Consider the following 21,887-nt stretch of genomic DNA (forward strand, 5'->3'; position numbering starts at 1 on the left):
GGCCAACAACAGCAAAAGATAAGAAAGCAGAAGGGCAACAAGCTGGGAAAAGGAAGGGGAACAGTGGGAATGGGAGGGGGGCAAAAGAAGGTAATAATATATTTTGAACATGATCAAAATATATTATATGTGTGTGTACAAATGTCATAATGAAACCCACCATTATGTATAAATATTATCTGCTCATAAAGTTTGTATAAATAATGAAGTTATGCTTTCTATTCCCAAACAAAGGTTTAAAAGAAGTCCAAGCACAAAAGTATTACTATTTCCATCTTTCCCATAACATAATGGTAAGCATTTGGAGTAAGATGGATGTGACTGGCAGGTGTGGCTGTAACTGAACAAGAGCAACCATGAGCACCATGTAGGGAGAAATGACACTGGTAATTCATTCCTGCCACTACTTAAGTATTCAGAGATTCAGATTTCTAGCACACATAAACCTGAAGGTTCATGTGGACACTGTGCACAGGTTTGCAGGTTCTGAAAGCAGCACCAGCAATGGCGAGTTGAGGAACCTTGGGCTGATGGAGTAGAGCCTCATCCTTTACCATCTCAACCGGAGAATCTGAAGTAGAGCAGGAACCAATGACTCGTTCAGCGATTCTTCTCCTTTCTCAGAGAGATGTTTAGAGTCCACAACCAATATTTTGGCTAATCATGTATTCAAAACATCCTAAAGCAATGGTTAGGTCTGTTTCGTCCGCTGCTTGTTACACAGCATCACAAAACAGCTATCCCTAGTAAGGATATTGTGTTTAAGGGTTTCCAAATAAAAAGTATACTTCTCCCCCTATACATGATGGTTTTATTTTGGATTTTCATCTTCATGATGCTGCAACAGAGATTCACATTTCGTAGAATGCACACATTGAATTTGAGATTTTTATTCTTTTCCTACCATGGCTATGTACAGTGTGATATTCTCACACAAAGCTAGGGGGCACCAGAGAACTATGTTTCTGTCTTCAAGGGCCTGGGACCAGAGGGTTAGTAACTCCATCTTTAACTACATACTGTGTTTTGGAGCTGTGCCATATCATAGGACTTGGATAGTTAGTAATGCCATTTCAACACATGGTTTCATCCTGTGATAAACTTATCAAACAAAATTCTACTTCTACTTGGGAAGCAACTGTATATATGAGATAACAGGCATACTCAAGGGTTAGGGGAAGGTACTGCTTTGCTACTTAAAAGTCAAGGGGACTGTGTGGAGGAAAGGAAGACATTTAGTGGGAAGGGGAGAGGGGACAAGAACATGAGGTATTTGACTTAAAATGTCAGTATGAAACTTAGCACTTCATACAAGGGATGTGTGCTAACAAAGTTTGTAAGGTAAATAGAAAGTTGTATCGCATGGCTTACTGGATGATGTTAGTTACCTGCTGTACCGTGGAGTTCCCACCATTTAAAATAGCAATGCCCAGTTTCAAAGTGGCAGCTACCATTGGTCCAGTTTCACCTTAAATTATAGAAACAATAGAATTCTTATCATTTCTCTCATGATGCTAACTTATGTTGCATTAGAACACAAACTAACAAACAAAAAAAACACAACATACTTTTAAAGTACTGATTGCCCCATATAAGTCTTTTTATGGAAAGAGGGCTGACTGATGAATGTGCCCAAAAACATGAAGGCAATCAAAGCACACCAACCTTCCACTGCTAACATTTTTATTATATTCCATGTAATATATTCAAGGATGGAAACTACATGGAGATATAGGAAAGAACAGGAAGAAAACTTTACTTTGAAATACTGAGACCAGAAGTACTAAGGTTCAAAGCTTATCATATATATACATATATGTAAACGCTTATATGATAAATGTAAAATATATATTAAGATAGTAATATATCTATATTAAGACAATAATTAAATGAATACAAGCTACTTAAAGCCCTCCTGAAGGAAACTGTCTTGCCCTCTTTCAAAAGTATTACATTTTAACTTTTATCATTTTCATTAATCACTTTTAATAAACGCTATACTGTTTTTACATATATTTTCAGTTTTAGGCTGATTGGATAATGACAAAAACCTAGTTGTCTATCATTGGTTGTATTTTAGTTTTATCTACTCACCTCTACTAGGGGCAACGGGCTTTAATAACATATACATTATATTAAAACACAACTTTTTTCCATTTTTTATCACTACCTTTTCCATTTGAGTACAAGTAACATTAAAAATGTTTCACTTGTGTCCATTACTGCATTCAGTCCCTACTCAACATTCACTATTTGGCCTTTCTTATTCTCTTTTCTACATGTTACACTGTGATCACATATCCATTTGTTTATATATAATGTACAAAATAAATTTATAATCTATAAAATTGGCTACATGATACAAATGAGGGAGAACATGTAGTTTTTTCTGAGATCGTGTGATCTTGCTTAATATTCTCCACTCTAAGTCCATCCATGAGTCATGAAGGAGAATATGAAGTTATTTGCTTCTCTAGTTCTAACTCATTAGATAAGTGCATGAAAATATATCTGACAGTGAAAAATGTAAGAGTGTGAAGCGCCACAGTTCTGCTCCAAGTAGGTATTATAACTATACAGAAGTTCATTGAGTTGTATATTGTGTCTGGCTAATTTTATTGTGTGATTTAATTTTTGTAACTTTTTAATAATTTTAGAAATGTAAAAATGTTTTCACAAAGATGTTACTAATGTGGGAAAATAATCTTGAAATGACTGGTTAATGAGGTGAACACTCTTTTATTAATTTTAAAAGATTCATTTAAATGTCTAAACATTTCTATCAAAATTCAGCAAATTATGGCCTAGGGACCAAGTATAGCCTCTATCTGCACTGTAAATAAAGTTTTAATAGAACATAGACTTTGTGTACAGTAACTAGAGAATGGAGCCTCCCCTCTGGCAGGAGTGGGCCAGAATGAGCCTACTCTTACTGGCTTTGAGTGGCATTCCTTGTGAGACATATATAAACCTCATCTTTGCTGATTCTGAATGATGCCCCCTTAGTGGACAGAAACAAATCTTACCTTTGCTAGCACTGATGGTCTGAAGTACCATCTCCGCTGCCCCACGGTCATGAAGTCTGGCTTGCTGGTAGAGTAGTTTCTGCTTCTCCATTTCTTTTTCCTGAACACAAATTCCAACCATTTATGTAGTGGCTAGCAGATATCACAGCAACTCTCTACAGACCACATTTCTAGTTATCTCTTCATGTATGGGCTCTATGACAACATTATGGACCATTTCGACACCAACGTTATCAAACAGATAGGCACATATTCAACTCATGGTTTTGTTTTGTTTTTTCCCTTGATATTTTTCCAGATATACTTTTAGTATTGGTTTATCAGGATGCATTTTTCTCAATTTTAATTGGTTGATCAGTCCAAAGCCTGTTTCACACTTCATCTTTGAAACTTGCACGTTCCGATTGATAGATCTGTGCATAGAGTTGGTCATGTATTTTTGGTAATCTCCTAGGTCATGGCCATAACTTGATACTGCTCAGCAAATGGCTCGAGTTGCAAGTTACCAGTGAATCACAGAAAAACAAAAACAAAAAGAACATTAACTTAGACATCTTGGAGTTTAAGCAAAATTGAAAGCTGATATGGATAAAAAAGGTAGGCTTCAACTGAGTCGTGGATTTATGATACAGATCACCCCAATTGCCCCCCAAAGAATAAGAGAAGCAATGTGCCTTTATATTTTGTATTCTCAGGAGGTAACAAAAGAGACTGCATGATGCCGCTAGAGCAATGACTGGTGTTTGTTCTTTTCCACTTAAGCTACCGCTGCGAACATAAAGGAGGAAATCAAAAGGAAAATATAAAGGCACAGCAAGTTCAAGGCTGGTATGATCATTCACTTGAGCAATCCAGTTCGCTGGAGAATTGAGACGGAACTAAGCAGTATAAGTTGCAGAATGCAAGTTGCATAGAGCCCTGTGACAGCGCGTCCATCAAATGGCGTGGTAGAGAAGCTTAGTCAATGGGACATGAAACGCTCAATTAGTATCATGTCCGTTAACACAACGGCCAAAACATATGTGACCTAGTGCAGTAGGCACCGCAGCAGTGGCCAAGATGACAACTGTGCTGCCGTCAACTTTCCATCCAAAGTACGGAAAATAGACATTGAAAGATGGAAGAGGTTTAAAAAATGAAGGCTTGCTCATTACAGAGTATGAGAAATAAAGTGAACTAAAAGGAGGGGGCAGGGGAGAAATGGGCTCAAACAAATGAAAAAAAAAAAAGAAAAAGAAAAGAAACCTTCAAATCAAAAGCAACCAACACAGACATTTATGCTGTTACCAGAGAGTTCTCGCCGAGGCTGGCAAATTTGTTTCTTAAATCTTTGATAATATCGTGCTGCAAAAACAAAATTGATCAGGTGTTTTTGTTGGTTTTTTCCCATACTTTAGTTAAAAGCTCCTGTGATTTTTTTCTTAAATTATGTGATAGGCCTAAATGGAAGCAGAGAAAAAAAAATAAAAGAGGCCGCTGTGCTTCAACTGTAGCCGTGCTAATGCCTAAAAGGGTTGCCTTCATGTTTAAACCTCTTCCTGAGAAATCAAAAACAGAACAGAAACGAAACCACACAGACACAAACAAAACCATACTGTCATTACAACACAGGTTTGAGAAAACAAGAAATAAAAGACCCTTTTGTCTGCACTTCTGTTGTGGTTTAAAATTAGTGATCAACATTTGCTTCTTCCTTTTGAACCCAACAATCTTTTACTTTCCATCTGTCACCAGAGCTAAAAACGGAACCTGTACTTAATAAAGCCTAACCAACCTATTTCCATTTCCAAAGAGACTCTCCGGAAGACAATGACAAGAAACCATCACTCCAAGGAATTGTCCCCCTACCATTTTAAGTAACCAAGAAGGCCGGGAAGTTGGAAAAAACCAACACTCTACCAAAAGCACAAAGACAATCCCCAGAAAGCCACAAAGAGGAAAGTTGAAGGTGAGACAAGTATAGATGAAAATAAAAGCAGCCATCTGCTGTTTGATCTTCTAAAGTGGGAAGACTGGCTCAGAGATCAGGCAGACACCTGTCAGAGTTCTCAAGAACCACACTGAGTACTTGAGCTCAGGGAAATCTGGAAGTTGACAGGAGAACAAATCATCGTCTTTTGAGAACACAACCCCTAGACAAAGACCATTCTCATTTTTCATATCTGACAATTAAATTTCAATAGTTATAAATATTTCTGGAAAAAGGAAAGTATTGAAGAAAACTGGGCAACTGAGAAACACTGATGGAGAAGCAAAACGAACACACACACAAAGCCAACCAACAGCAGCAACAAAACAAGAGCAATCCTGCTTCACAAAAAAGGTTGCACAATTTCTCTTGTTTCCACTAAACTGGGGGCTCTCTTCACACCCATGTAGAAATGCTTTTTGCTGGTGCATTGTCCTTGAGAACTGTGTCCAGGTGTATCATTTCAAATTTCCATTGAGATATTGTATCATGCCATAAAATAAACAAAAATATAGAAAACTAGGACAGGAAGATTGATTACATGGAAGGAAATTGTGCTTTTCCTCCAAGCTGATTATGTGTGAGCTTTCCTAAGCAAACTGCAAATTTTAAAAATATTTTTTACTTTTCATTTATCCTTCCTGCCTCCAGCCCTTTCTTTCTTTCTTTCTTTCTTTCTTTCTTTCTTTCTTTCTTTCTTTCTTTCTTTCTGTCTGTCTTTCTTTCTTTCTCTTTCTTCTTTTCTTTCTGACAGTAGTCTGATATATAACACAGTCTGCCCTGGAACTTGAGATCCTCCTATCTTCAGTTACTAAGGCTGTGAACTCCAGGTGTGTTCCATCATGTCCAGCATTTGAGGTAGGCTTCTTAAAACTTTCTTATTTAGGGATACAGAATCTTAGGTTCCCTGCCCCTTGCAGTTTCCATTTACTTACCTAAGGATCTTACAGAAACACCATTGCAGTTTTGTCTTTAGTTATTCCCAGGTTACAAAGGATGGGTTAGCAAAAGCAGCACCAGGGCCTGAATGCTCCTTGAGGCAAAACATTCTCATTGCCAAAAGGTAGCCCAAATTATCAGCTTTCTGCTATTGCAACCAAAGTGGTGTCTTTTCAAGATCCACTAGGGTCATTAACCAGACCCCTGATCCAACCGCATGCCTTGATGGAAATATAGGATGTCAGGTACATTTCCTTCTTGTGTAACTTCAGCTCATGACAAAAGGACTCATCTTCTTTAAGAGACCCTCGAGATTATCACTGGTGCAGAAAAAAACCCAAACCTTTCTGAAGAGGAAATAAAGATGCACACAGTTCTTCAATGATTTTCATTAGTTGAGAATTGAAATAATAAAGAATTTCAACTGTTCCTTGATCCTTGAGGGTGAAAGTAGCACATTCCGAAAATGGAAAATGAGAGGGGATTTTAACCTGAAGACAGCAAAGAAAACCAGACTACTTAAGAAGAGTTTTCTTGGTGGTCTTGATATGGGGGCAGCAGAGGCTGCAGCTACTGAATCTGCAGTCCATGAATCCAAACAAATAACTCAGCTGAGTTGATTTTTTTCTATGTATTTCCAAGATTCCAATAGGGTCTTCATGTGTTCCTCTTTTAATAGGATGAGAAAGTTGTTATAAACTAAGAAAGAGAAGTTTCCAGAAACCAAATTCTTCTTAAGAATGCCTCTCATCATTTAGTAATGTTCCAACATTTAGTGATGTTCCAACTGCAAATATTTGTTGGTGACGTGGAATGTATAATGATTACTAACAACTAAAAGAAAAGATGAAGACTAGGAGAGATCAGTTGGATGAAACACATGACAAAGGAAAAGAGGTTGAAGAGCAGAGAGATACATTGGTTTATAATGCAAGTAAGTCAAAATAGACGAAAGAAAACCACCACCACATGTTAAAGTCTTGTTCTCTTCTGCAGCTAATTGTGCTGTTTTCCAGCTTTAGACTGGCCTTTTTATAGAACTGATTTATGGTTATTTAAAAACAAAAAACACTTAGAAGAATATAATATTACTTAATGATACATGCTTTCCAATTACTTAACAGCAACAACAACATAAAAAAACCTTGTATAGTGTTTACCAACAGAAGGGAAGCCTGTTTTAAACACTAAGCCAGCAAATACTTGATGTTTAGAAATTTGAAAGAAATTTCGAATGAATCAGACAAAATTAGATAGTGTGACATTGTGGTACCATGTAGGTGTGATCATAATTGAAATATTGCAAGTGATATCTTCTAGTTTGAAAGATAAATGACTCTGTTCTTTCTTATTTACTCTATATAACTTGGTCAAGGAAAAGTTTCATTCAAGATCATTTTTTAAAAGCTGGGACATGAAATCAAACTACTGTGATATGAAAAACAGGCCATTCTAACTTTAAGTGCATGGCCTCTACACAGTGTAGAAAAGCCCATCTGTATTCATATACATAAGTTATATGCAATGTAAAGGACTGGGCTTCCCAGGAGCTTTCTCATATGAGGGTTAGCATCCCACATCTTCCTTACAGCTCCTCTCTCAAAACCTTGATTCTGAGCCCTGAAGGCTCTACACCTGACTGTGATTATACTCTGAATGCTACCACTGCAAGTGTACATCAAGGAAACTCCTTCAATGATAGAGACAGTCAGGCTTCAGTGATGGGCTCTGGACAAGCTGGAGCTAACAGGGCACTGGCTTCCTAGGGGTTGACTGGAAGGACCAGTGACTACCAGGAAATATGCATAAATGAGCTTCTCTTACCAAACAACATTGGAGACACTTATCTTTTTTCCCATCCCTGCAGGAGCTACTGATCCATAGTCACATGGCCTCTTTGGAAGTATCCCACCACTAAACAGCAATGGTACTGTTCAGTAGCTATGGCTATTTCTTCTATTTCCTTTCTTCCTTCTATCATTTCTCCTTTTCCCTAACTGTTATTTCCCTGGAACTGTGACACCCCTAATCCAAACGACGTTAGCACACATGCTTGTGGTTTCTGTGTACCAGGAAACCTGAGCTAGCAACACACTGTATAGAATCATCAGGTCAATAAATATAAATGAAGTTGGCAGACTGCATCAGTGTTCCACAAAATTCCTCAAACCTTGGCCCTATAAAATTGATTTGTGATGTTTTAGTCTGTATTCTAGATGTTTGAGGCTTCCATGGTTGGAGATACAGATTTCCAATTTGTTTGATAAAGCAATTTCTACATCAACATTTTATAAATTTAATTCTATGTCTGACTCTTAGGGGTTTCATGGTTCTTATTGCTAACTAAACCTACTCCGAGTTCAAATTATGTAGTTACTCAGGGCAGAATATCTTACATCCCATTCAGTTTTTCAAAACCATAAAAAATGGAGTTCTTCAAAATTTGACATTCAGGGGGTCTTAGCATATGTTATGTTATAACTGGGAAGTGCTATTATCAGTTCATTAGACAGTTTGGCTCTAAACTGATTCCTCTACCCTTTGTGTCATGTTTTGAACTATGAGATGGTTACTGGTATGGACATTGCATCACAAAAAGTACATCTTTGACTACATTTGAGGCACATTCAGAAGAGAACATGCAAAACTCTCTACACTCATACCAGAATGCCAGTTCAGCCACAAGTAAAACTGAAAACTCAAGAAATTTTCCTGAATGTAAAGTAAAAAAAATATAATAGGACCTCAGAGATAGCTGAGCAAGTTTAAATCTGAATTGGAAATCAGAAAGAAATAGAAAAGGGGATGCAATTTACTTAGCATGTGAGATATGCAGCCAGAAGAGCAGTTGGTGTTATACCCTTCTCAACTACAATTCCACTGCCACTAACAGGTTACCAATGCGTTATACAACTGTATTTTAGAACCTTAATATCCCACAGAAATGTGCTTAGTGAATTATCTTACCAAATGAAGATTTCACTTTTAATCATGCGTACATGAGAACAAAAAAGGGCACTGGATACCCTGGAGCTGAAGTTACAAGTGGTAATGAACTGCCCTGTATGGATGCTGGGAACCTAACATGGGTCTTCTGTAGTAAGAGGAGCAGTACACCTTCTTTATCAATGAGCCCGCTCTCAAGCCTGGATCATCTTAAAGTCACATCCTCAATTGCTTGATGAGAGCAATTGAGCAGGCAGCCATCTGAATAATGTTTCCATGGAGTTTGGTAAGTCTTAAAAGGTAAATACAGCATTCAGCTACAATAGTTGACTTGCTGAGTACTTGAAAACTTGTTTCTCCCTTTTCAGCTAACACTGGCCACTTTCTAACATTTAATTGCCTTTTGAAATTATGTTAATATTGAAGTACCCACAGATCTCAAAAAGAATAATAAAGTTTGCTATTCTGGTATTAAATGCACAAAATCAACAGTTTTGCATTATAGAGGAAGCAGGTAATTGATAACCTGATAGTTAAACCAGATAAGCTTCAGCAGGATCACACCAATAACACACACAGATGAACAGAGAAGAAAACTGTTGGCACCTTGGTCCCTATTTGCTACTTTCTGTAATTTAAAAATTTTTTTGAATTAGCCATTGGGAAACTTTCTTAAAACACCATATTTCTTATCATAGGTATTTCTGAACTCTTTGTGATGTATTTACTAAATATATTTCAAAGAACTTGAGTAAAAACTATTGCCAGTTGGAATACCCCATCGGGGACTAGAATAAAATTCACATCCTATACTTTTTGTTTTTTCCAAGCTTATGTAACATAATTTGTTCTAGGTGTTATTGAAACTGCCAAATAATATTTCAGTCAGTATGACTTGTAAGAAAAATTACAAAGAAATTCTGTCAACCAACCAGACATTTCCATGTAAACAGTCTGATGGATCACTAAACGGATAAGGGAAATAATCACCCAGTTGTTTAAACTCTTTTCCCCCATGTTTTTGTTAGCCTCACAAGTCAACCTCAGAGTAATTGGTTTCCATATGATGAATTACATACACCTTGTTTTTAAACTCTGAAAAATATAATCACACTCATATAACACACATTTTGCAAAGAGCAGCAATGTTACTGAGTTAGGCATGAATCTCCCAAATCTCACAGAAATCACAAAACTACCAGCATGGAAGTGAAAAATCACCAAACATAACCAAACATGGCTTACTCTTTTACTTATGAATGTGTGGCAACTTCTGGGAGCTTTAGAATTTTGTCTTGGGCTGAACTGGCCAGAGCTGCTGGCCCACTTCTCCTATTTGGGGATTAGCAATCAGGTCTCACTATCAGATGAACTTGACCATCTAAAACTAAAGACAGCCTCCCTTTCCCTCTTTCCTAGCTCTGTACTGTAGCTGATTCTCCCTGGCTTGACCCACATCCTATACTCTGAACATCACATTTGTCATGTTAGCCCTTCTTAGGAGCATCTATCGTTAAAGCCTTTAAGTTTGAGCCTGTAAATAATTTCCATTGTTTTAGATATCCTAAAACTCCATTCAGTCTTCCAAATGATTTGTCTAAAACCCCTCATCTTGCTCCATCTCATTTACTCCTCCTGGCGCACCTTTCTGTGAACTCTTGATCATAAACACCTGTGCTAACCAGGAGACCAAGTGTTTGGTTAATGTTAGAAGGTTCCTTCATGTTTCTATCATTTAACAATCCATAGGAGCTCTATCTAAGGTGGAAATCAAAATGTAAGACAGGAGCCACTATTATCAATAATGAAAGCTTACTTTAATTTTAAGTATGATGTCCACTATATGCCATGGACCACGGTGTCTATTAGATTGAAACTGAATGTGAAATTGTCACACAGTCGGATTTTTAAAATTACAATGGTCCAGATACGTAATAAAAACAATATATTCCAGCCAGCTACACGTTGCAATTTGCTTCTTCTAAATATATTCCTCATAGCAGGCATTTAAAAAACAAAGCCATTAACAACATTGCCTCCCCAGGATATTTATGATCAACTTTCCTCTAAAAATGGCTTCATGAAAATCAAATTCAAACTTCACAGAAAACAAAGCAAAAACATCTTGTAATTCTAGGTCAAAATGTCTTCTATTTGCAAAATTTCCAGATGAAATCTTTAAAATGATAAGAGGCAGAAATAGTCATCTAGAGTCCTTTTCTTTTAATGAAGTGCCAAGAATCAGTGTTAAAATTATGATACCTATACCTCAGGTACCAATCAAAAGCCCAACAAAAGGGGAAAAAGGCAAAGAAAAAGGCAACCTCACTAACCTTGCCAGTAATATCCTATACCATGTCAGCTTTATATAGGGAAACAGGTATAAGTAACATTCAAAGGAATGAAGCCCAGGCCCTTCCTATACCAGACAGTCTCTCTAGTTACAAGTTTATCCACTAAATGGGCAAACTCATCCAGCACAGTATGCAACTCAGAGTTAGCATGAAGGATGCAATTTCAAATCATGAGTCATTTCAATGGCAAGACGGATAAACAAAGGAAGGGATACTAAGCACTACAAACTCTCAAAATTATTCTGAAGATCTTTTCTTACAAAAGAGTCCAAGACTTTGGGTCTAATACAGGTAAATGCCACAAGAAACTGAAACTCGGACCCAGACAGATACACACATACACAAGTCTTTACCTTGCTGCGTTGGGATCCTGTGACCTTAAGGAAGGATGAGGACAAGAAGCAAAATAGCAATAAACAGCTGCTCTGGAGACAACGGATAACCCGCAAAGGCAAACAGTATCATTTGCTGCTCACGGACTGTTCTAAGTTACCTGTCTCCTTATAGGCAGGATGGACTTAAGACTAGAACTCAAGTATATTAGCATGGATTGTACAGATAATTAAACTTAGGGCATTTTGCTCAGCCAGCAATAGTCATGGGTAATTTTCAAATTAGGTTGTTCTTTTGTTTGTTTGTTTTTAATGCACTAACTTTAATGCTTCAGAGATGGTCACATTGATTATTTCTTCAAGTGTCATGGAATAGTCTAAGTTCATTCCTTGGTTCTATGTGCTGTGTTTCCACCATGAAGCAAGGACTCATTGCTGGCTACTCATATTTTTCTAGACTTCTAGCTCAAAGTCCATATATATTACTGATAGGAAGAATCTACTCTCCATTTTCTTCTCCTTTATTTCTCTGTCTTAAAAATACACTAAATCAGAAAAGAGTAGTTAACAAGAGCTAGCTAGTCTCCCAAAGAAGCAAAAGTATACTATAAGCAAAATGGAGAATGAAATGAACCGTCTTTGATGCTAATTAACACTACGTAGTAATTGAAATCATAGGCAATATTTAAAGGTTAAGAATGCCTGAGAAAATAATCATGAAATGGAATCTGTCCTAGAAAAGATGTGCCTCTACTTCATGCAAGCAAACTGCACCATGGCAACCACTTACATATGTGTACCGAATGAGTGACCTAATTGGGCAGAAGTCAGGAGGCCAATTGATTCAGGAAAGAAAATATCCAAAACCAATAGAATCATTAAAAACTTGATGTCATGTTGCTCTTCAATAGGTATTCCTAATGTATCTATTGGCAATTACAGACCATGCATCCCTGAGATGCAAGTAATTTGAAGTGGTTTTGTCTCTGTGGGCTGCCAGGTGCACTCATTCTGGACATATGGGCTTTACTGTAGTATTCAACTGCTCTGTGCTTCTTGCTCTTATCTTAGCAAACATTAGGACTCAGGTCTGTCCATCCAGCTCTGACATGCAGTTCCTGGACACAATAAGCTGCAATAAGCCATGAAGCAAGAAACATAAAAGTCCATTATAAGCTATGGAACAATGTCTCCAAATGGAGAAAAGGCAATTCTAGAAAGATCCATCTTACTTCAAAGCTCTTCACTTCTTCTTCACCATCATCATCTTCCTCATCGTGACAACTCTGAGTTGGAAGAAAAAAAAGTAGAGGAGACTATGATGAGGGAGAAAATGTAAAATGTTTGTTTAACCTGAACTCCAACTGATTTGTATTAATGTTTCATGAGCACTATTGTCACCCAGGACATATAAAACTTACATGATACCATCAATGAAATGGTGAGCTAATATAAAACTATATTTTATTTATGAGATTTGCCTTTTGCAAAATTCACAGAACAAATGGCCAATTTCATTCCCAACATGCGGTTCATATGAAGGTTCTCACACTTAACAAACTACATGTTTGTACCCTTGACTCATTCAAATCCAAGTGCAAACTTCAATACAGGGAACTATCCTCACTTTTGTAGCCTGCCATTACTAGCATAATTAACACAGATACACACTGTTGCTGTTATTTAAAATTAATATAAAACAGTATGCATTGATTATAGTAATGTATTATAGTAGCAAGATTTTCTAATGCCTTTAAGTTCATTTATATCATACTTCACCTAAGGAAGTAAATTTTTAATGAGATTATTACTTACACATAAAATATATACAACTTTACTATTCCAGTCTACTGAGCCACCAGAATATTCTTAGTTAATTCTCATGGCTCAGACTGCTGTATGTTGAGGAGGCAGGGGAGAATGGTTGTCAGGAACAGGACTCCTAGCCCAATATGGATTTGAACACAGATTTATGGCTCTAAAAGCCTACAATAAAGCTCCCTACCTTTCTTGTTTTCAAACCATCTCTTAGTATCTCTCTGTTCTTTAGGACTCGATAGTAAGCTTGCATCTGCTGCCTTCCTCTCTGGAGTGAGAGCACTAACGCCCACAGCTTTGTTGCTATCTAATTCTAATGAATTGGAAGAGTGTACTTAGAAGGCAACCTGAGATACCAGACTCAAGATATGCTTGTCCAGTCATCTTCTACTATTTCCTGTTATAGCTGCTATGATTAATATATCTGACAGAAGCTGTTTAAGGAAGGTTTATTTGGACTCAAGGATATGAAAGATAAAATGATGGGACCGATCCTGCCCATGACAGTACAAATATGAGGCTGCTAGTTACATCATAGCAAAAGACAGACAACAAGAAAGCTTCCACAGGAAGCAGACCAGCTGATAATATTCCAAAGAAAACCCCTCAGTGACCTACCTCTACCATCCATGCCTTCTACCCACAAGATTCCACAGCCCTGTCAAAATAATACTCTCTAAGGACCAAGTGTTGAATCACATATGTCTGTAGGTTGCCTTTCTAATCTGACTGTAATACACCTCCACATGAAACTCTCATGATGATCTTTAACATGTCTAGGATTTGATCTATCATCTTCCCTCTTGACTCAACACCTGTGATTATTCTGGGACACTCTTATCAGTATGGCACCAAAAGTTGAAATCTTAGAAGAAATGGGACTCCTGTTTTGTTTGTATTTATTCTTACTGAGACAAATGAAATAACAGCTAATACTACTACTCTATTTAACAACAGCCTGTCTATAGTTAAAGACTTCCAAGAAACCTCACGATAACCCAAGTAAGCTATCCCCAAAAACCTCAATAGTTCCTTTACCTTATTTTACTCCTGTTGCGCCATCATATGTTAAACTCTACAAGTATATAACATAAATTTTCTTTTTCTTTTTCATCATGTTATTTTCAGGACCTTGATGTCTAATGAATGTGAGCTAAATGAAATAATGCATGGGAAACAACTGAATTCCCCATTCATAAAGTACTAAACAGAAAACTATCTTGGACTATCCAGGAAGTCAGAGCAGAAATTCCTGAAATCAGCACAAAGTTGGAATCTACACACTTCATCTTTCTAAGATTTAGCAATAACTTTTATGCAGACTCTTACGCTCTGACAAATAAAAAGTTTATTTTTATTAAATATTAAAATCAAGAAAGATTTATATTTACCTTTGCCATAATATCTGCATATGCCATATATAGGAAATCTTCCTCCAGCTTGCTGTGAAACCAAGGGGGGAAAGGTCCAATCTTAAGTAGAAGGCATGTCATATGTAGAGAAACCATCCCTATATAATCTAACTGCTGTTTTTCAAGACATACTATTTTTTTTACAATTAAATGAACACAAAATTTGTGCAACAATAAGCATTCAAAAGCAAACAATTTACAATAAAAAATCCAAAGGCCATCAAGGGCTTTGGCAGATACCTATCCTGACCTCATAGCAGAGTTCCTCAAGTGTGGTAACAAAGCTGGCCTATTATATACATGCAAATGTACATAAGTGGAGTAACTAATTTTCTTCAAACTACAATATGTGAAGAAGAAAACAAAAGTAAATATAAGTGGCACAGAGCTTTTGACAGGAGACTTACATTTGACATCTAATGAAAGACTCAGCAAGTTAAAATGTCATATCAAAAGTAAAATGATGGACAGCACAATGACTTAAAATTCAGAAAAAGACAAAATATGTTCACTATGCTTTTTTCTAAAGAAATGTGGAAACTATTACTACATGAACAACCCAGTTGCTACCAAGAATGACTAACATAGACGTATTACAGCAGGTCCCAACTTCACTTATGAGAAATACCTCATTACCTGACTAGACCAGATAGACAGTTGTTCTATGCTTATAGGATGAGATGGTTTTGTTAGTGGGGAATAATAAGAGAGAAAAACGTGAGTGAAAGGATGGACCACATTCAGTGTTTAAGAAAGAGAAATACAGATTTCTGTGGCATGCAAAAAGACCACATGGTGCTTTTGGATCTGTGAGAAGACTCATGTGATATGTATTGATAATTAAAATTTCTCCCAGCGTCTGAAGAAAAAGGTTAAGACCTGGGGCCAAGGATAGAAAATCATCCAAAGTTTCTATAACCTCTACCATGTCCCTCAGAGCCAACACCTTTTAGTGCTCCCAGTAGGGAGGAGCCAAGGCATCTTCGTTGAAGCTTCTGGTATGGAATTTGTCATACAACTCTACAGGAGTTTTCTCTCTGAAGCTTCAGTACACTGTAGGACTAGGGGTGAAGGCAAGAAAAGTGGGCAGCATCTCTGAGATGCTGTCAAAGGCTTCACCCAGTACCTAATGGCTTCCTAAGCCTCACTTAAATGGGTGATACACTCTAAGGGGATCCTAAGGGTCACTCTCACTAGTTTTGATGGATTTTGCTTTCTATGAGTTATTTTGTTTTATTTATAATGACAATGTTTGATAAGAGAAAACCTTTTGTAAGATTCAGAATTAGTAAAATCAGCCTAATACAGAGTTTAGGAAACCCAGAATTCCTTGATAGTTTTTTTTTGGGGGGGTAGTGGTGTATATATGAGAATACATATGCATGTGTGTGTGTGTGTGTGTGTGTGCGTGCGCATGTGTGTGTGTGTGTGTGTGTGTGTGTGTGTGTGTGTGTATGTGTGTAGGTCAGAGATCAACCTCAGGTATCATCATTTCTTAGAAGCCATTCGCTTTGGTTTTTGAGACAGGGTTTCTCATTGAACCTGCAGCTCACTGAGTAAACGAGGTTTACTGGCCAGTGAAGTCCAGGAATCAGCCTGTTTCTCCTTCCCCGGTGCATACACACACACCACTGTGCCTGACAGTTATGGGATATATAGAGCTCAGATATTTATAATTGCAAGGCAAACACTTTACTAACTGAGCCATCTTCCCAGCTCCTCACTGGTAGGATTTAAAGACACCCCCCCCCACAAATGAACAGATCTTGATCGATGGTTTTATGTCAGACAGATTCAAGAACAGGATGTAAGTGAGACATAAACAATTGAGAGACAAGACTTAGATGTGGATTTCTCTATATCAGTGTCTCCTAGGTCTGCTATTAACCCTCCCCACCATACCATTTTTCTGTTAAGGCCGTGCGGCTGAATAGAAGAATGAGCTGATGGAGAGGATCAACTCTTTTCGTGGCTTCATCTTCTTCTGGAGGTTCAGTGCCTGGTTTCTGAAAAAAAGAGCAGACAACTGTAAAATATATAACATTTCTCATTTAATACAAATATTTTTAGAACAGCTTTGTGCTTACATCTACAATCCCAGCTCTTAAGAGACAGAGGTAGGAAGATCAGGGGGATTGTAAATTCAAAGCCAGACTGTGCTACATAACAAGACAGTGTTTCAATAACTAAAAATCAAAACAGAGAAAAATGTACGTGTTCACGCAAATAGGAAGGATGTGTGTTAAGTTGTGTACATGCATAATATATGATTTGGGGAGAGGCAGATGTATATGTGAGTATACATATGCCTGTATGGGAATGTGTGTGAAGGTCAGAGGTCAACCTCAGGTGTCATCATTTCTTAGAAGCCATCCACTATGGTTTTGGAGACAGGACCTATCACCGAACCTACAGCTCCCTGACTAGGCTAGGTCTGCTGGTCAGGGAACCGCAGAAATCAGCATGTGATATGCATGTGTGTGTTGTTTTTTGTGACTATATAACAAATAATACAATACAGATATAAATCTAACATGCATACTGATTGAACTACTGGTGTAAAACAGAAGAATCATTTAACAATTTGATCAAGAAAGATCTAAACAAGGATAATCCACAAAATTTAAAAAACAAGACACTATTCTTGCCAGCAAGACTCAAAAGTAGCGGAAAGGATATTTGGTACAGAGGAGAGTTCAGCTTCAAGAAAGGGCAAAACATAAATTTTATAGTAAAATGTTGTCACATCATTTATGACAATTAAGTCTAACAAGAATATTTATCACATAAAATATTTTCTTGGCTCAAAGAAAGAAATGATAGACAAAGAATACAAAATGAATTAATGACTGAGTGTGTACACAGTTTTCATTTTCATTTACTTTTAAAACAAAAAATGACATTGGATAAAACTTCATCACTGAGAAAAATTATTAAACATTTTTGTTGCCTGCATAATTGATCGATCCTGATTTTACTGAATAACTTAATGGATTTTATGTCTCCATAGATACTCTTTCCCAATCAGGAAATTCTTTTTTTTTTCCTTTTTCTTTTTAAATTTAAGTTAGAAACAAGTTTGTTTCACATGTTCTTCACAGCTTTCTCTCCTTCCCTTCCTCCCCATCTTTCCCCACCAGGCCCTCCAGTCCCCCACCCAATTTCCATTCCGATCCCCAGGGAGGGTGAGGCCCTCCATGGTGGATCTCCAGAGTCTATCACGTCATCCAGGGTAGGGTCTAGGCCCTTAAAGGAGATTCTTAACTGTGTTAGGAATCTTGATGTGATTAGTAGTCAAAATGGCATGAGATATGTAAATATTCTATTGTTATTTTGATTGTAAAGGCAAGTAAAATTCACTAAAAAACAGTAATAGGGTTAGGCCTGGGGCTCAGTTAGTAAAGTGCTTGCTTGCCTAGCACATATGAGGCCCTGTGGTGGACCCCCAACACAGCATAAATTGGGTCTTGTAGTCCAAGCATAGAATCCCAAAACTCAAGAGAGTAGAGGAAGGAAAACTGATTAGGCGTACAGGGCTATCTTTGAATACATAGACACTTGAAAGGCAATTTGAGCAACATTGCCTGTTTGAAAGATATGGGAATGGCAATCAGAGTGAGGAATGGCATTTGTTTACAGTTCCTGACAATTTGTAAATTAAAAAGTGAATTCAATATATGACATCTTTAACTTGGAAATCTTAGTGTCTCCAGCAACTCCACAGACTTCTGTGGGTCCTGTGTCTAAAAATTCATTTGGAAAGATGGTTTAAAACAGTAGCTTGGCTTATAAAAGATGTTGCTGTTCCCCAGTTCTCCAGGGTGTAGCACCCATCAGAACACAGCCTGCCTCTTAGCATGTTAGATGGAAGTTCTACCTGCTGAGTACCATGCTTATTCCAACTTTCTCGTCCTCTGTTTCCACTCTACTTATGAGAAAATCCTCATTAACTGACCTGGTCAGATATACAGCTGCTCTATGATAATAGGATGAGATGATTTTGTTAGTGGGAATAATATGAGACAGAAAAAAACGAGTGAAAGAATGGACCACATTTGATGTTAGGAAGGAGAGATACAGATTGCTATGGCATGCAAAGAGACCACATAGTGTCTGAGGATGTGTGAGGGGACCTGTGAGGATGTGCATCTTCTGACCTAGGATGTGTGAGGGGACACATGTGGTTGTGCAGCCTCTGATCTAGGGTCTGTGAGAGGACCCCTGTGGATTCTTTTGAAATTCAGCAACAGTTTGTTAGTCTTCAACTTACTTGGTGTAGATAATTTCTTTTAGATTTTCATCTTGATTTTATGTGGAAAGGGGTTCAAGAAAGAGTTTAAGAGACTAACTGAACAACATATAGTTAATAAAATAACTCATGTTTTTCATTTTATATTCTGAATTATTTGATAATGATAACTATCTATTTTGGAAAATAAAGAGAGAAAATGTTATTATAAACAGTAAATGTAGGAACAGTTGAAATTAAAAAGTTTCCTAAGGCCAATGTGCAGTGTAATGATTTTCTTTCAACCTTCTTTCATTTTGTAAACCATCAAAAAAACTTACCGCTAAATCTTCAATCAATTTATCCTCAAAGTAATGCTCCTCCGTTTCAATCCAAGACTTTTCATATCCTTGAAGAAAAAGATTGACAGCCCGATGCCTAAAAGATAAACATAATGTCAAAGAGATGTTAAATATTTTAACAAGAATACAGTAGTACTTTATGATCAGATTATCTGTGTACTAAAGTATAAAATAACAAAATATGTCCTATTACAGATTCTTCTCTTCACAGACAATTCCTTATGCCAAATAAAGGCAGGTTCCTCAGCTCACATATTGATTTCAGACATTTCTAAGCTCTGTGACATGTTAAGCTTTCAATTTTCACAAGTCTCACACATGCAACAAGAATAATTGTATCTACATCTCAATCTTATAAGATTGAAAGTGAGATAAATGGTAGGAAAGTTCATTAGGTCGATGTAAGTTAAATGGTGGCTATGATTTTCTGCAGGGATTATTGATAGATAAGCCAACAGAAGAACTATTCTACATTCAAATTAACTTCAAACATAGGCACTGACTATTCTAGAGTAGAATGTATTAAGTGAACATTCTACAACTGTATGAATGAAGATGAAATCTTGGAGTACTGATTTTGAAAGTGTCCACCTGAAGTTGAAGAGGTGACTCTGTGGTGCACACTTCCTGCTTTTCGAGAGGACACAAGCTCTGTTCCCAGCACCCAGGGCAGGTGGCTCATGACCACCTGTAACTCCAGCTCCAGGATGTCTAATGCCCTCTTCTGGCCTCTGTGGTTACTGAGTGCACACACACACACACACACACACATACACACACACACACACACACAAATTTAAAAATAAAATAAATTTTAAAAAATGTTTGCCTATTATATACAGACGATAAAAGAGGAGAGAAAGAAACATCACCCTTCACAATAAAAGACCCAGGATAGCCAAAACATCCATGCACAATAAAGGAACTTCAGGAGGCATCACCATCTCTGACTTCAAGCTCTATTATAGAGCTATAGTAATGAAAACAGATTGGTTTTGGCAAAAAAATAGACAAGTAGACCAATGGAATCGAATTGAAGACTCTGATATTAACCCACATACCTATGAACACCTGATATTTGACAAAGAAGCTAACTATACAATGGAAAAAAGAAAGCATCTTCAACAAATGGTGCTGGCATAACTGGATGCTGGCATTTAGAAGATACAGGTAGATCAGTATCTATCACTGTGCACAAAACTTAAGTCCAAATGGATCAAAGACCTCAACATAAATCCAGCCACACTGAACCTCTTAGAAAAGAAAGTGGGAAGTACCCTTGAATGAATTGGTTCAGGAAACAGCTTCCTAAACACCAGTAGCACAGACGCTGAGATCAACAATTAATAAATGGGACCTCCTGAAACTGAGGAGCTTCTGTAAGGCAAAGAACATGGTCGAGAAGAAAAAACGGCAGCCTACAGAATGGGAAAAAATCAAAGGGCTGATTTCCAAAATTTGCAAAAAACTAAAGAAGCTAGTCTTCAAAATACCAAATAACCCAATTTAAAAATGGGGTATAGAACTAGATAGAGAATTCTCAAGACAGGAGTTTAAAATGGCTGATAGACACTTAAGAAAGTACTCAAGATCATTAGCCTTCAGGGAAATGCTATCTTACTCATGTCAGAATAGCTAAAATAAAAAATACCAATGACAGTTTGTGCTGGAGAGGATATGGAGAAAGGGGATCTCTCTTTCATTGCTGGTGGGAGTGCAAACTCATATAGCTACTTTGGAAATCAGTATGGTGGTTCCTCAGGAAAAAGGCAATCAGTCTACCACAAGATCCAGCAATCCCACTATTAGGCATATAACCAAAAGATACACATTCATACAACAAGGGCATCTGTTCAACCATGTTCATAGCAGCATTATTTGTAATAGCCAGGACCTGGAAGAAACCTAGATGGCCCTCAACTGAAGAATGGATGGAGAAAATGTGGTACATTTACAAAATGGAATATTACTCAGTGGGGAAAAAAACAATGTAAACTTGAAATTTGCAGGCAAATAGATGGAACTAGAAGAAACCATTTTGAGCGAGGTAACCTAGTCACAAAAAGACAAACATGGTATGTACACACTCACATATGGATTTTAGACATAGAGCAAAGGATTACCAGCCTACAATCCATACCACCAGAGAAGCTAGGAAACAAGGAGGACCCAAAGAAGAGACAGACATACATGGTCCCCTAGAGAAGGGGAAAAGGACAAGATCTTCTGAGCTAATTGAGAGAATGGTGGGAGAGGAGAGGGAGTTAGAATAAAGAGAAAGGGAGAAGAGGAAGGGAGAGGAGGACATGAGGGAGCAGGAAGATTGAGTCAGGGAAAGAATAGAGAAGAGCAATAAAAGAGATACCATAATCGAGGGAGCCATTATAGGTTTAAAGGGAAATCTGGCACTAGGGAAATGTCCAGAGATCTACAAGGTTGACCCCAGCTAATAATCTAAGCAATAGTCAAGAGGCCACCTTAAATGCCTTTATCCAATAATG

General features: G+C 37.4%; 1 protein-coding gene across 11 annotated transcripts in view; it reads right to left on the bottom strand.

The window, feature by feature from the left end:
* Ryr2 (ryanodine receptor 2) overlaps positions 1-21,887 on the bottom strand; it is a 575,348-nt gene that overhangs the window by 62,667 nt on the left and 490,794 nt on the right. For 7 of the 11 annotated variants that reach the window (XM_040755588.1, XM_040755594.1, XM_040755589.1 and 4 more), the window contains 7 exons: positions 19,366-19,462; positions 16,699-16,802; positions 14,776-14,827; positions 12,799-12,852; positions 11,588-11,611; positions 3,027-3,126; positions 1,389-1,468 (listed from right to left, as the gene is read on the bottom strand). In XM_040755588.1, coding sequence (XP_040611522.1) covers positions 1,389-1,468; positions 3,027-3,126; positions 11,588-11,611; positions 12,799-12,852; positions 14,776-14,827; positions 16,699-16,802; positions 19,366-19,462 — 511 coding nt within the window. The remainder of the gene's footprint in view (positions 1-1,388; positions 1,469-3,026; positions 3,127-11,587; positions 11,612-12,798; positions 12,853-14,775; positions 14,828-16,698; positions 16,803-19,365; positions 19,463-21,887) is intronic. The other 4 variants (XM_040755590.1, XM_040755595.1, XM_040755596.1 and 1 more) reach the window with 1 other exon arrangement.

The sequence above is a fragment of the Mesocricetus auratus genome, unplaced genomic scaffold (genome assembly GCF_017639785.1).
Source record: "Mesocricetus auratus isolate SY011 unplaced genomic scaffold, BCM_Maur_2.0 Super-Scaffold_100013, whole genome shotgun sequence".
NCBI lineage: Eukaryota > Metazoa > Chordata > Mammalia > Rodentia > Cricetidae > Mesocricetus > Mesocricetus auratus.